Here is a 16,632-nt window from a genome sequence, read left to right as displayed (position 1 = left end):
GCTCATGACAGCATCCTGTGGATATATGAGAAATCACAATAACTTACGTATTACTGAGTGATGCTACCATTCAGAAAAGTGTCTGGGGTTGTATGCATGGGAAATAAGAGGCTACAATGGGCTCTGCCATGAAAAAGTTTCATTATATTAGCATCAGAAATTGTTCTGTTTCCTTTATCAAATTCTATAGGCAGGCTTAGTGCTCTCCACGGTGATGGGAAGAGTACCTAAACTCAGCAGTGAGCTATTTCAATGTGAGGTGTGGGTAAAACAATCCTTATTAGTATCTATACGATATCTCAGGAGATGTAGGATTGTGGCTTTTTGCCTTTGTTAAGTTTGCAACAAAGAAATAGAAAGCATTTGTATTTGTGGAAACAAAGCTTTGCTGAGCAGAAGTTATTCTAAGATAATTAAAGCTTGTCTGATTCTGCAGTTCACTGAAACATGTTACATATTAAGCAAGCGCTTGCCAAAAAAAGTGCATGCACAGTGCTTCCCTGAATAATGCTTGTTCTAAAGAGAAGCAAATGTAAGCATTTGCATTTTTAATGTTAGACTTAAAGCAGCCTGCCTACCAAAGAAATGTTACAGGTGTTACAGTTCTTAAGTTATAAATGTTACAGTTTCCAGTTACTTATCCCTCCCTAATTAAGCATTGTTGTCTTTCTTCTTTCACCCTGTAATCTTTCCTGGATTTAAGTAAACTTGTGAAGAGATACAGACATTCATTAAGACTATTTGCAAGACACAGGACAGTGTTTGTGTTTATATTTAATCAACTTTGAAGTCTGTCAGCAGCTCCACCTATGATTTGGCTGGAGAGTACAGAACATTTTTCCAGTATTGTTTAGAATCTATTTATAAATTGAGGACTTTCAGCTCAATTGCCCTAGAAATATTTCTTAGTAATGGACAATACAAAAATAGATCCTATTGTCTTTATGAAGGTTAGAAAAGAGAGTTCTTCAGCCTAAGTTAGCACAGACCAAATCTAGCTGCATGCTCTGATGGTGCTTATAGTTAGCATGGGAAATCTACAACCTTACTAAATGCACACTATCACTGATAGAGATGTTTCTTCTTAAGCTAATCTGAGTAATGCATTAATGCAGAGGAGGATGGGAAAGACAATACTTGAAGTGAATGCTTTAACTAAAGAGTCATGCAGTGATAGTCATCTCCCATAGCATATATGCTGAGGAGTGAGATGCAATGTTAAATAGTGTAAATGTGATAGGGAAAACACAAAATAGTTTAATATTTTAAGGGACCTTTTTGTTTGTTTGTTTTTTAACTGTAACACTTCGGCATCCTGATAGAAGATAAATATGGAAGTCTTATTTGCTTAATTTTAGGGGGTAGCTGAGAATCCCATGGTGAAGTCTGTCCTTGATAAAACCAAACATTCAGTGGAGTCTATGATCACAACACTGGATCCTGGGATGGTTCCATATATCAGTAAGTATTTGTGACAAACCATTACATAATACTTGCAAATAATAGGTTAACCTAATAGCATACTACTTATACGCTTGAAGTTTGTATATCATAGAATGGTTTGGGTTGGAGGGGACCTTAAAGATCACCTAGTTTCAACCCCTGTGCCATGGGCAGGGACACCTCCCACTAGACCAGGTTGCTCAAAGTCCCATCCAGCCTGGCCTTGAACACTTCCAGGGATGGGGCATCCACAGCTTCCCTGGGCAACCTGTGCCTATGCCTCACCACAAAAAGAGTAAAGAATTTAAATATGTGGTATGTTAATTCAAAGCCACAGTACTGTACTGATTTTTCAAGTGTATTTTCCAATGAATCACTCGCTGTGAGGCTGGCTTCATTTATGTCTTGAGGTTCATTTGGCATTTTTATTCCACTATAGTTCATGTAATGGCATAGTAATACAATTTTAATACAAATTGTGGAAGATGAGGAGAAAAAAAAATGATAAAAATAATAAAGAACACTCGTGTATAATGTCTGAGTTTCCATACTTTTTTTTCCCACTGTATCTCCGTTTAAGTGTTACGGAGTTCAAAGTACATTGTAAGTATCAATTTATTAGATCGCATGATTAAATACTAGTATTGTATAAGGTACCACATTCAAACTAAAACAAGTTGAAAGGTGGACAGACTCAGAGAGGCAAAGGACAGAGGTATTTACATGGCTTTTGAGGCTTTCTTCTGACTTTGATCTGTTCTACTTCTTTACTCTGCTAGTATTATACTATTTTTAGGAAATTCGGCAAACTTAAAGCAGTAGGAAAATGAAAATTTTTAAGCAGTCTAATGAGGTCTGAAGCATTGCTGGGCATTGAGCCTTCAAGGAAAAGCATAGCATTTCAATTAGTTTGAAAGTTATTAGGAGGGAGAAACTTTGTTGTATTCAGCGGTTTTTGTTTTACTGAAGTACATGTTATGTCACACATAGTGACCTGAGATTTCTACTTATTAAATATGGAACAGAAGACATAATTTATCTAGGGTGGTGGTTTGTTTTTTTATCCTTACCCCCCCCTTTCCTTCCAGCAGTTCTCTAAGCAGTCCTCCCTCTTTTGTTGTGCCAATACTGCCCTTTGTCTGAATGTAGGTCAAGCTGATCAGGAAGCTGATGTGGCTGAGAAATAACTATTAATATTTTTTGCATTTTGTTTTTCGGAGCTGTTTTTCAACTGGATTTATTCTGTGATCAGGCTAACGATATTGCTGCAGTCTTGCACTAATGCAGTGGACAATATGTCAAATAAAAGGGGAAGACGACCTGATCATTGAAAGTAGTTAATCATCTTAAATTTAAGTAAATATATCCCAGCAGTTTTCAGTGGCTCAGGGTAAAGACTTCAGTCTGAGTCAAACACATGAAATTAAATATCTGTCTGCACGTTAAATGTTGGGTCACCTTATAAGCATTTAAAAAAAAAAAAAAAAAAAAGCAAAAGTTTTAGAACAAAAGAGGACAATCAATCTCAAATTGTCTTTGGAACCAGCATTTCAGGAACGCTCAAGGTGTACAATGTACAGGGACTGGACCTTAACTGGATGTGACAGTTCTGTCTTAAATATACACCAATACATTCAAATTTTTACACTTTAGATTTTACTATTTCCATATTACCATAATGTGTGACAGATTCAGTCACAGATTTTCTTTTAATGCATGTTTTACCTTTGTTTGTTTCTGTGGTGAAAAGAAATAAATGCTTTTGTTACATGATGATCCTTAATATAAAAGCACATAATCTAAATTCATCATGTGCAGAATACAAACATGAGTCAAAATTAGTTCTTAAGTTAATATGCAGTAACTTATTATTAGATATGTTTTGGCTTAGTTTTCAGTTGACTAAAAAGCTCATTAGCAGTTTTTCTATCCCTAGGCCACGCAAAACAAGGCTAGCTTCAGCAAAAGCCTGCAGTCAATTTTAAGAACATGTACTTAACTTGATTTTTATCAAGAAGGAATCAATGAAAAAAGATATTTTCAGTAATTTCCCTATTTTTATTGGCCTGTTGTTTTGCTATGTTGAAAATAAATGCACCAGAGTTCAATGATGTGTACATCCAATTCCATTCAGTAAACTAATTAATATATAACAAGATTTAAAAAAAAAAAAAGGCTTACTACTGTTCTGGCATACCTTTGGGAATTCTTCATAAAAAGAAAATATTTCCCGTAATCGAGGTCTGCTGAGTAATATGAGCCAAGAATAAACTGTTCTTTCCTTTAAAATTTAAACTTAAAGCTTTGTTTGGAGGATTTTATTTTAGATAAGGATAAATACTGCAGGCTTTATCAGCAGGTGTAATTAAGTGAGATTTTCTGTTTAGAATCACAGAACAGCTCGGGTTGGAAGGGACCTTAAAAGATCACCTAGTTCCAACCCCCCTGCCACAGGCAAGGATGCCACCCACTAGATCAGGTTGCCCAGGACCTTGTCCAACCTGGTCTTGAACAGCTCCAGGGATGGGGCATCCACAACCTCTCTGAGCAAGATGTTCCAGTGCCTCACCACCCTCTGCGTGAAGAATTTCCTTCTAACCTCTAATCTATATCTCCCCTCTTTTAGTTTAAAATCATTCCTCCTTGTCCTAACATTATCTGCACAAGCAAAAAGTTGCTCTCCCTCTTTTTTATAAGCCTCCTTTAAATTTTGAAAAGCTGCAAAGAAGTCACCCATAGGAGAGGTGCTCCAGCCCTCTGATCATTTTTGTGGCCCTCCTCTGGACTCACTCTAACAGCCCCACATCTCATGCTAGGGGCCCTAGACCTGGATGCAGCACTCCAGGTGGGGCCTCATGAGGGCAGAGCAGAATCATGTCCTTCAATCTGCTGGTCACTCCTCTGTTGATGACGCCCAGGATGCAGTTGGCCTTCTGGGCTGCAAGCAGACACTGCTGGTTCATGGTGAACCTTACGTCCACCAGAACCCTGAAGTCCGTCTCTCCAGGGCTGGTCTCAATGAGTTCTTCTCCCTGTCTGTACTCCTGTTTGGGACTGCCCCAACCCAGGTACAACACCTTGCAGTTAAGACTTATTGAATCTCATGAGGTTCATGTGGGCGCAAGCAAAATCACTGGACTTAGTCCTTTTTTTTCCTTACAGGTGCAGTTTGTTTTTCTACAAACAGTGGGCCTGGGTGATGACAGGTTAAAAGGCTTTATTAGTTCGCTGCTCTGGTCCTAAAAATGTCCTGATGTGTCACAGAATCACGAAGTGGTGGAGTTTGGAAGAGACCTCTGGAGGTCATCTTGTCCAACCCCCTGCTCAAGCAGGACTATCTAAAACCATGTACCCAGGACCATGTCCAAATGGATTTTGAAGATCTCCAAGGAGGGAGGAGGTGCTACCACCTCTCTGGGCAGCCTGCTTGGTTGCTTAGTCACCGTGTAGTGAAAGCATTTTTCCTGATGTTCAGAAGGAACTTTCTGTGCTTCAGTTTGTGCCTGTTGCATCTTCACCTGTCACTGGGCACCCCTGAAAAGAGACTGCCTCTGTCATCTTTGTTCCTTTGTTTATTTCTATGCACTGATGAGATCCCCTATGAGCCTCCTCTTCTCCAAGATGAGTCAGCTCTTTCAGCCTTTCTTCATAAGGTAGATCCTTCAGTCCCTAAAGCATTTGGATCAGACCAGTGGTTCATCTAGCCCAATTTTCTGTCTTCAGCAGAAACAAAAGGACATGCTATTTAATAAACGACAGTGGATCTGGTGACTTTCTGTAGTCCATTCATGTTGGACTTCACAGTCATTCACAGCCATTGGACTAAGGATCGTAAAAGTCATGTCCCAACCCATTATTTTTAGTGCCCATTTGTGGACATGTCTATGAAGTTGCCTCAGTTTTTTAAACTTTCTGATGCAATTTATTTATGTAACTTACTCTGAAATATTCCATGTTTGAAAAAAATTAAAGCTGTTCTTAAGAAACCTTGTCACAGCAGAGACGAGTTTTCAGAGATATTTTTGCATACATTAAGTTTGACAGTAAAATGATTCAGTGGTGATAGACAAATGCAAGGTACATTTGAGTTCATGAGTCTTTCGGAGTAGTCTTAGATTTCTATTAGTTCATGAAGTGTTTTTATTGTAAAAAAAAAAAAAAATAAAAATAATGTTAGTGAAAACTCACCCTTCTTTATGAAACTCATCTTTTTCATATGGAAGTTCTTTGGAAATATTGACAACTTTTTGATCCATAGATGTTTAGTCTATAATCAATATAAAATTGTAGGGAGGAAGACTAACAACAAGATACTGAAATTTACAGTCCAAGGACCACTAGAAAGTGATGCAATCCTTTGTTTTAAAGCTTATGTAATTTGACATTTGTTCACTGATTCTGTTAACTGCATCTGTGTTCTTGGTCTCTTTCATAAGGACAAATTTCCATGTCACACCAGCATTCTTTACTGCTTCCCTGAATATCAAAACATCCTTAGAAATGGATGTCTGAGTTACTCTCCTAAATCCCCAGACTCTCATAGTAAATGAGGAATCTGCTTTTTTTCAGGGTACTGAACATTTCTCAGTTCCTGTAGTCTTTTTTTCATCCATAAATCTCTTTGCTGTTCATCTGACTCTTACTTTCTAGTTTCGGTTACTTCTGCTTCATGAAGGAACTTTTGTGCAGTGCATGGGAAAGAAAAGACCAACCGGAGCATATTCTTAAGATATAGAACATATTTGAACTAGCTTATATATAATGTGAACGTGGAGAAATAAATACCAACACTATGTATTTTACAGAAACTGGTGGAGAACTGGACATTGTGGTTACTTCTAATAAAGAAGTGAAAGTTGCAGCAATTCGAGATGCTTTTCAAGAAGTCTTCGGAATGGCTGTTGTTACTGGAGAGGCTGCACAGTCTAACATCGCACCCCAACCTGTAGGCTATGCTGCAGGTTTAAAAGTAAGTTGATATGTAACAGTACTAATGTGCCTCCAATGCAAAGACAGATTGTGGAAACATTCACCCAAAGCAAACTTATCTTCCATAAAGGGAAGGTCAATTGGTAGTACAGGTGAACCTTTGCTTTTTTTATGATCTGGATCGTTAAATGTTTCCAAGTGGCTTGTTGAAACATGCTTTTATTTCTTCCTGGAAATGCATTCATCTCAGATGAAGAATGGTTTCATCAATTTCCTTATGTCTTTTGTTTCCATCACATCTAGCATACTTTGTGAAATTTTTTTTTATAGTTTCTAAGTATATCAGGCATTTGTTCTTCAGCTATTACTAGCGCAGTATTTTGGGAATGTTAGAAATGAAAGGAGACTCTGAGGCTGAGGTTGTCTCTGCACTAATTCTGTAGGTCAAAGATAGTTTGATCACTTTGATAGTTTGAACACTTGTCACAGGGATCTTCCCAAGCAGATCTATGTAACCCTTAAAAGGTAAGAATGAACTGTGCAGCCTCACTAACAGCTGTGCTGGCCCAAAGAAATGGTTAGCAAAGGGTGTTTCACCAGATTTTAAACTGCATGTTCAAAAATGCTGTAAAAAACTACTTCCAGTATGTTGTTTCTTAAATGTAAGCAAATCATTCGTTTATTATAAATTAAATAGTTTCTCCTAATTGTTGGGGCAGTGTTCACAGCTGAGTTAAGACTACCCTCATACCTGTGTGTTAGCTGATACGATTTCATACTGAGGTAAAGGGGGATAACGTATATGTTCTTTACCTGCCTCTTCTTTCCCTTTGGCTACTGCTGTGTAATTCTAATATTTTTATTACAACCTAAAAGTTATAACAGATTTGGGGACATGATTTCTAGATCTTACTTGAAGGGGTACCACAACAAAGAGATTCTCCTTTGGTCTTACAACACTCATAAAGGATCTAAAACAGAGAAATATTAAGCTGCAGAAATGGTAAAAGAAATATATGTTTATGCTTTAGCTGACAGTAAAACTTGGTGCAGTTACAGATTAGGAATTCTTTGTATGCTAGTGTAGGTCTTTTTCATGGAAAAATAGTAAACTAAAAATACTGAATTAGTCTTATAGTTTTTGTAACTATTGAGGATTCCCCTGTGAGCTTTTTTTTTTTTTGTAACTATTGAGGATTCCACTTTAAACTGTTTTTTTTTTTTAATTTTGAAATAAGAGTAATTTTTCCAAATCTCTCATATTGTTTAACTTGAAAAGTACATTGAGGAGTTCTTTTTGTATTCATCTGCAAGTATTGTACTATGTTGTGACTCAGACTGTTGTGTAACAGTTTACATTACTTTCTAGGGAGCCCAAGAAAGGATAGACAGCTTGCGTCGGACAGGAGTAATACATGAAAAACAACCTGCTGTGTCAGTGGAAAACTTCATTGAGGAATTGCTTCCTGACAAGTGAGAACCTGATACCTATTCTTGGTGGCAGGGGGGAGGGAGGAAGTATTCTTTATTGACTCAAAGGGACCTACTATAAAAAGTTAGCATGATCACTTTCTCAGCAGAAGACAGGAGGGAGTCTATCTTCAGTATTGCTTTGGCAGACTTGATTTTGGAGAGGTTGTTCAGCTTATTGGCCAGACGTCTTCAGAGTTGAATAGACAATATCCTTGTCAGCTTTATCAAGACTCACGTTACAAAAGCACGATGAAGTTGTACAAAACTGACAAAATTAAGGAGCTGTAAAAGTTGAAATTTGGCTAATGACTTCCTTTCTCACGTGTGTGTATGTTCTTTTCTCTCTCTGAAACTGTATTCAGTTCAGAAAGTATATTTAGAGATGTTCTGGATTTGGAGTAGTGCAGTTTCCTGAGGTACTATATTATGCATTTTCATTTCACCAGGAGTGTACTGCTTCTAATCTGTTCCACACAGATGTAACATATCTGAAGGCACAATAGTTACAACTTGATGTCATAACACGCTTTTTGACAGACAGTTCTTGAAGTAGTTTTATAATTATTTTCCAAAACAATGAGACTATATCATGTTTCCTTGATACAATCTGAAATAATTTTTTCTCATCTTTGCACTGTTGTTCGTGTAATAGACTTTGATTTATTTTTTGATATATTTGCTCCATTTTTGGAGGTACATTTAATATCCCTAGTGGAACATGAATGGTGAACTTTCTAAGTAAAGAAAATTAGGAAGCATTTTAATTTTTGTTAAGTATTTATCTCCACCTAGTTCAATTTAGATGTTTTATTATGTTTACACAAAGGAGTAACTGTGACAATAAGGTCTCTGTTTCAGAATAATTGCTGTTCTCTTTATTTGAGTTTACTCATTCCTAAACCTGAGAATTTTGGATAAAATATTTGAAATGAAAGAGCTGGCCCAGGAAGATCATAGAACAGAATGCTAACTTTTCTGTCCACACCATACATGCCCCAAGAACATCATAATCTTCAATATTATTTACAGTAGAAACAAAGAATTACTTGATGCTTGCTTCATCCAACAGGTGACTTTGAAAGTTTCCCTGCATGTTGTTACGAAAAAAAAAATCTGAACTATTTTTGGCTCTATTTTTTCTGCAATGAAATAATAGATCATGGTGTTAATAATTGATAAATAATTCTGAAGTGAGCATCGTGGTGTTGCACTTCAGTATCAAGGATAAAATTTGTGTTCTGCTGATATCCTTATCATGCTTACAAATATCTGAAAGGAGAGCAGTGTTTCCAAATAACCACACAATTCTCAATGGTCTTTCAGAGAGCTGAAGGACATCACTCCCCTTCCAATTGTGCATTCTGAATACTGTTTGCAGAATAAGTTGCGAAGTATTTTGTTATCTTTCCATTTAACGACTTTTTTTATATAAATTGAGAGCGCTTTATCCTTGAAGTCTTTCATAGTTGCAAGTGAGAATAGTGCTCTATCACAGGGCATTCCAGTACTCTGTTGCCTCCTGCAAAAGAGAATGCAAGTGAAAGTACTTCTTCCCCTCTCACTCTACTGCAGTCTTGCTCTGACAGTAAGCTATTGTCACCCCCCCAGACAGTCATTTGTTAAATTTGAGTCTTGCATTTCTATTCATAACAACATTCTTGTTTCCCACACTTTAAAGTATAAAACTTAATTTATATGTAGACACATATAATATGTAGAAGACAACAGCTTCAATATTTAGCTTTCTAAATCTTTTATGATTTTGGCCTTGCTTTTGTGTTTGTTTTCTATGAAGTGTGTCTCTCCTGTGGCAGCTCAACTGTAAAAGTGTTCTGGAAATTGAATACAGTGAGGCAAGGATGAGTTGCCCTTAGTTTTGTTTGGATTGTATCAATGTTAAAAGTTTGATAGGGAGAAATTGCTTAATATTTTTGTAAACTAGATAGAGAAACGTTCTTGGTACTTCTTCAGTAGTTTTACCAAGCCTTCTGCAGCAGGCATCATTTTTTCTGAAAGGTGCAGGTTTTTTTCAGAAAGGTTTAGTTTTCTGACTAAAGCATTTAAGTGATTGTAGTAAGATTTTATATGCCAAAAAAAAATCTTCTGAATATAGAACATGAATGAGAATTAAGGTTTTTGATTGTTAGGGAAAGTTATTTTAATGAGATGCATTATAGAAAAGATTGCATGAAAAAAGTAACATAATAAGTATGTCTAAAAGAATATATCTGTACCGGCCCCCTCTCCTCCAGCTTTCTGTGTTTCTTTGATCTGTTCCTTATATTTTGTATAATTTTATTTATTTTATGCTTATTAGATGCATACTCATGCACTATAGTACACACTATATACATACACACCAAAGATGATGTATACAAATTTTATTTAAAATATGCAACACACTTAAATGAAACTTCATTGCATATAACTACATATGTAGCAGAATTTGTAAAATGTCTGAGTTGTAATTCAACTACAAACAAGTTTTCAATCAAGTGATACATAGTACTAAAAAGTGAATTAATTTGCATATTGTTGCAGGTGGTTTGACATTGGATGTTTAATTATTGAGGACCCAGTTCATGGAATTCATCTGGAAGCTTTTACACAAGCAACACCAGTGCCTTTACAGTATGTTCAGCAGGTGAGTTTTCAGGTTTCTTACAGGTGTTGGATTAACAGTCAAGACATAAGATTTAAGTTTTAATATCATTTATGATGTGAGTTCGTATTGTTGCTTCACTTAAATCTTTCTTTATAAATGAGGATAAAAAATGCTTCTAAGTCATAGGTAAGTACTACTTAAAAATCTTTAGGCATTTGTGGCAAAGTAATCCTTGCTCACGAGTCTCATTCTGCAGTATACGGCCAATGAAACATTTGTTTTACTTTTCTATTAATCAAGAAGAAATATTCCAAGAAGAAATTAACGAAGAGGAAATATTAACCAAAAAGAAATTAACTGAGAAAAAATATTTCCTCAAAATGGAATATAATTTTAATCACTGTACTACATCTGTCAGTCTGGTTCAGTGTCTAAAAATAAACCTTACCAATCTTTAGATAAAATAAGAATACTCGCATTTCCCCCAGTCACACAGGAAAGCCTTGCAGCTCAAGAATGCACTAAGCAAGTGCACCAAGTACAACACAGTAAGCACTCTTACCCAAGAAAATGAGTGTTTCCCTGAGATTCATCTGAGGTCAACAAAACTATGTAATAGTGGAGTGTATGTACACACACATGCACATGTTACTAAATCAGTGAAGTATCTAACATCTTATTCAGGCACAAGTATAAAAACTGAGAACACTCCAATTTTAATAAAGCTCATAAAACCTAGATATTTTATGTTGCTAATTACCAGCATACTGATAGGATAGCATCCTGTATTGGTTAGTGTTCCTAAAACTTCAAATAAATCACAGATACCTTTCCATATTTGTGCATGGACCTGATTCCACAACAGACAGTCTCTTACCTAAAAACAAGACAGATTTCCTCTTTTGACTGTGCTATTCTCACAAAGATTTAAAATTTCTGAAATAGAAAGATTTAAGTCTTGGAAATTCCATGGGTCATCCCACTGAAAATAACCAGTACTGGGCAGTTCTTAAACCGACAATTTTTTCATGAGATTGCTTACATTACTTGGGCCACACTGGGAATTATTCCAAAATCCAGTCGCTGCATGTTGCCTGACTGCAGATATGAGTCATACATTAGTTAATTCTGGTTCGCAAATTATTTTTAATGTTTCTGTAAAGAATTCCAAACCAAAACTGAGAGTTTGATCTGCAGAGGATTGTTTTGAGAAAACAAATAGTGATTGTTTAATTTTTGTGTGTGTAATACCAGTTCCATTAGAGTGGTGATTTGTGGGATAGTTCTTAGTTTTCAGAGCTCTTAACAACTTTGAAAAGCTGATGAGTAGCAAAATGAGAAATACTGCTCCGTTTCTGTAGTTTTCCAGAATGCTCTTAAAAAGAGTGCTGAAAGACGTGAAGCTACAGGAAAAAATACTAATTAAGCAGATACAACTTCACCGAGGGATGTAAGCAACCCATCTGAAAATAAGCACAGCAATGTGAAATTACTGCATAAATTGTTACATAGTTCATATCAATGCTCCATAGACCCAAAAAAAAAAAAATAATCATGGTAGCCGTTCTTCATTTTTGTTTTACAGAACACTATTTCGTCATTTAAAAGCTATTGTTAGTAGCAAATTGTTGGGCTCTTGATTGGGTGTGTGCACCAATTGTTACCTTTATTCCCATTATGTCTCTTTGAGTTTCTCTCAGGGGTGTGAGAGAAACTTAGTATGAATCCAGATAAATATCTGTAATTTAAATCTAGATTACAGAGTGGAGGAGAAAAAAAAGAAACAGTAATCGTATAGTGGTATTTCAGACAGAAAACAGAAGAAATGTGCATTGGATGATAGATCTTATTTGTTACTCACAGTACAAAAGGTGTAAAAGAATACATGAAAAGCAATTAAATTGCTAGCTGTGTGTTTTGTTGTTTTTGTAATAGAAAACGTGATAAAAGCATCTGCATAGAATGAAACTTTTTAGAATTAGTATATAATTCTTACTGTCTTTACCAATGGCATAAACTTTTCTGAGCAGATAATTAGAGACTCATGGCTGTTTATAACTCTTAAATATTGCTTGATTTGAGAAAGTAAAAGGTGAATTTGAGATCTTGTTATGAGGAGCTTCTGTTAAGAGGCCAGATGTCATTGTTGTTTTTTTTGTCAAACCAGAAACTGCAAGAACATGGGAAAATACTAGACTTTTATTTTTTTATATTTTATTTGGTGTTTACTGATATTTAGCACCAAAAATTCTAAATTTGTCTGTGAAGTTATGTGCAACTGTGGATCATAATGGAGATACCATAACAGATATTCAGTCCCTACTGTCCGCTAAATTATTTTCTTACTGCCAATATGTTTGGATTAATAAGAAGTGTTGAATTTGCTTTTTCCTTACAAAGGAATTCTGCCTCTTCTGTACCTCTGTAGAGCAACAAGTTATTTCCATATTGGAGCAGATTGTATATTCTAACAAATTTATATATGGGATTGGACTAGATGATTCTTCAAGGTCCTTTCCAATCCCTAGCATTCTGTAATTCTGTGATGCATACTGTCACTTTACAAGACAGCGGTTGTAGGAAGGCAGAAACACACTGCTGAACTTTGGTCTGCTGCACATGCAGTGGAAAAAGACTAACTCAGTTATTTGTCAAAACAAAAACTGTATGAAGAATTTGGCCCATTGTGCAATGTTATGAAGAAATAAGTAATACTAAGAACAGCCTTTCTTAGGCTGAAAGTCTTCTTCGTTGTATGTGAGAGTGGCCAGAGGTGGTTGTCTGTGGTGAGAATGAAAACAGATAAATGCAGTGGTATTTAACGCCGCTATTTACCATCTGCATCCAGCCTTGGGGAATTACAGTGTATGCACACTGTGATCTCATGCAAATAGCAGTCTTCCTTTTCTGCCAAGCTGTTTTCTTGTTACTTGTCTGCTCCAAAAGGACATTTTAGCCTTTTGGCTAAAAAAAAAAAATCTGTGGAGAGTAAGAATTTACTGTATGAATATGTATTGTTACTGATTCCATCTGTTGGCTACTTCAAAAGAGAAAACTAGTTCATACTAATAGCAGAATGTCTTTATGCCCTCAAATATGTTTCACATTTAAATTGTTCAGATGTCACTTGGATCATGATAGACACAAATTTAAAAAGTGTAATTGGCTTGCAAAATTGCAGGGCAGTCTGAGATTTGGATTCTGATATTATTTTATTTGCCATGTAGTCCCATTGTAAGAAAGTTTAATGCTAGTCTTGGTGAAGACAAACAAAACTACTCATTTCATGCTCATTCAGTAATCACTTCTCAAAACATTACACAGGCTAAGAGTCTCACTCCTCAGGACTACAATCTGAGATGGTCAGGCCTGTTGGTGACAGTGGGTGAAGTGCTTGAGAAGAACATACTGAATGTCAACAGGACTGATTGGCACGTGGTATTCACTGGCATGTCCCGTCGACAGATGATCTACAGTGCAGCCAAGGCTCTGGCAGGAATGTACAAACAACATCTACCACCCAGGACCGTTTGAAAGAAGGCTGATCCGTGACACTAAGGAATACTGGCTTTGTTTCTGGAATAGTGAAAACTATGTATTCTAATTCTCAGTGGGGATACAGCACAGATTTCTAATCTACCTGTAAACTGTATTTTACTTTTTAAGATGTGGAGGTAGTTTCCAATAGTGGAAATGAGCAATTCCAATTTTTAATAACCATGTGATTTCCAATATAATTCACAAAAGAGGAAATCAGAACAAACAGATATATTTATAAGTAAGACAAATAACATCACAGTTTATAAATTGGAATGTGCTATTACTTGACACCTTAATAGGCATTTCTGAAATGTTTAATATTTCAGTTACTCAATATACTTTTTTAAAGATGGGGATCATTGTTTAGCTACTTATATTAATAATATAAACATGTTGACAGCATAATATGTATGTTAAATGTGCATTTCAATCTAGAGAGACAACTTCTGAATTAGATGTTATCTTGGGGCCTGTGCTTAAGTAGTATTTCACACATCAGAGGTTTGGTGTATGTAAGTTCTCAGGACTGATGCTGAGTAGTTTTTTTTTAACATGTAAGAGTGAACTGCTGAAGAACAGCACAAACCCATGCCCAGTTAGTTCAAGTCTGGGCTAAATAATTCTTGAAATCTCATTTTCCAAGCTGCATCTTTTTCTACGTATAGCTTCTCTGTAGCAGAGATGAAATCATCTCCAGATAAAACACACAGCAGATTTCAAGTTGCTTCAGTGGCTTTTAGATCAGGTAGCACATACACATGAAATTATCTCAGCATTGCATTTCAACATCATTTACTAGAGTATTTCCAAACCACACATTTTATATGGAATTAGTATAATTTCTTCTATCAAGTTATGGTTGTCAGCAATTGGATGTGGAAAATAGTGAGATGTATATCACTTGCTTTGCTATCCTGCATTTTCTAAACATTTATAAGTCTTAAATGCCTTCTTGATGTCATGGGCTCACTGTTTCTCATATAAGTTTTTGGTCTTCTCTGATTTTTTTCATGGCTTCACTTCTATCTATGCTCACACAATCGTAAATCTTTATGCAGAAATATGGAAGTAATTGTGAAGAGAATATTTTGGTAATAATACTTTTTTTAAGAACAAAGAATAAACAATTACTTTTTGTTTGCCTTAAACGGTTTTGCAGCTTGTATTCTTTTGCTTTTACCTTTCCTGATGCTTTCAAAGGACATATTTATATACAATACTGTTAAGCCAGTTCATATTTGTACCCAGTGAAAGCCTGTCTATTTCCAAGTAATATATTTTGCCTTAATTGGCTTACTCTGTAAATTAGTTGAATAAATGTTTTTCCTAGATAATTGTACCTATTATAAAGGTTTACTTGTTTTTAATGTAGCTGATGAGCACCTTAATGGGGAAAAAAACCAAGCCCATATCTGACTGTTGAGGTAATGAAGTTTTTTACTGGGGGGACTTAGTATCAAAAGTTAAAAGGGTGATACTGGAACTTCTGTTTGTCATCAAGAGTGAAATGAAGTTCTTATAATCTAATGGGAAGCTGTAAGTGACCCACTACATTATTTGAACATTCACACGTCTATGGGACTGGATGGGATTCATCCAAGGGTACTGAAAGGAGCTGGCAGAAGAGCTCGCCAAACCACCTTCAATAAACTACCACCAGTCCTGACTAACTGGAGAGGTCCCATTTGTCTGGAGTTCAGTGAATGGGACTCCAGTCAACAAAGGCAGGAAGGAGGATTCAGGGAGTTTCTAGGCCTGTCAGTCTGACCTCAATGCCAAAGAAGATTATGGGCAGGTGTATCCTGAATGATCATCACACAGCACATGCAGGACAATTGAATAATCAGATGAAGCCTGTATGGGTTTATGAAAGGCACATCCTGCCTGACTAACCTGACCTCCTTGTACGACAAGATGATGTGTTCAGTGGGCAAGGGAAAAAGCTATGGTTGTAGCTGGGTTTTAGTAAAATGCTGGGCATTGTTTCCTATAGTATTCCCCTGGGAAAGTGGCTGCTCATGGCTTGGACAGGTGTATGGTTCTCTGGGTGAGGAACTGGACAGATTGCATGGCTCTAAGCTGTAGTCAATGGAGTTCTATTCAGTTGGCAGCTGGTCACCCATGGCATTCCCTGGGGCTCAGCATTGAGGCCAGTTTTGTTTAACATTTTTATCAATTATCTGGATGAGGGGATTGAGCACATCCTAAGTAAGTTCATGGACAGTATCAAGTTAGACAAGACTTGATCTGCTTGAGGGTAGGGAGGTTTTGCAGGGGGATCTGGATGGGATAGTTCAATGGGCTGAGGCCAGTCGCATGACACTCAATGTGGTTAACTGCTGGGTCCTGCACCTGGGTCATAGCAACCCCACACAGCGCTATAGGCCTGGAGAAGGGATGCTGGAAATTTGCCAAGCAGAAAAGGGTCTGGAGGTGCTTGTTGACAGCCAGATGAACGTCAACCAACAGGGTGCTGAGGTGGCCAAGAAGGTCAAAGGAATCCTGGCCTGCATCAGAAATAGCATGGCCAGCAGGGCTAGGAAAAAAATTACCCCCTTGTATTCAGCAGTGCTAAGATCACACCTCAAATCTTTTGTCCAGTCTTGGGCCCCTCACCACAAGGATATTGAGTTAATTAAGCA

The 16,632-nt window shown here is 36.6% G+C and overlaps 1 protein-coding gene across 8 annotated transcripts in view; it reads left to right on the top strand.

Moving 5' to 3' along the window:
- The window catches only part of PRRC1 (proline rich coiled-coil 1), a 30,158-nt gene extending 14,829 nt beyond the window's left edge, over positions 1 to 15,329 (top strand). For all 8 annotated transcript variants that reach the window (XM_038170485.2, XM_038170487.2, XM_072030977.1 and 5 more), the window contains 5 exons: positions 1,359 to 1,461; positions 6,249 to 6,412; positions 7,742 to 7,845; positions 10,387 to 10,489; positions 13,775 to 15,329. In XM_038170485.2, the coding sequence (XP_038026413.1) occupies positions 1,359 to 1,461; positions 6,249 to 6,412; positions 7,742 to 7,845; positions 10,387 to 10,489; positions 13,775 to 13,984 (684 nt within the window). In that variant the 3' untranslated portion in view covers positions 13,985 to 15,329. The remainder of the gene's footprint in view (positions 1 to 1,358; positions 1,462 to 6,248; positions 6,413 to 7,741; positions 7,846 to 10,386; positions 10,490 to 13,774) is intronic.
- Positions 15,330 to 16,632: the final 1,303 nt, after the last annotated feature.

The sequence above is a fragment of the Anas platyrhynchos genome, chromosome Z, assembly GCF_047663525.1.
Source record: "Anas platyrhynchos isolate ZD024472 breed Pekin duck chromosome Z, IASCAAS_PekinDuck_T2T, whole genome shotgun sequence".
NCBI classification, from domain to species: Eukaryota; Metazoa; Chordata; class Aves; order Anseriformes; family Anatidae; genus Anas; species Anas platyrhynchos.
This window is presented reverse-complemented; position numbering and strand designations above follow the sequence as displayed.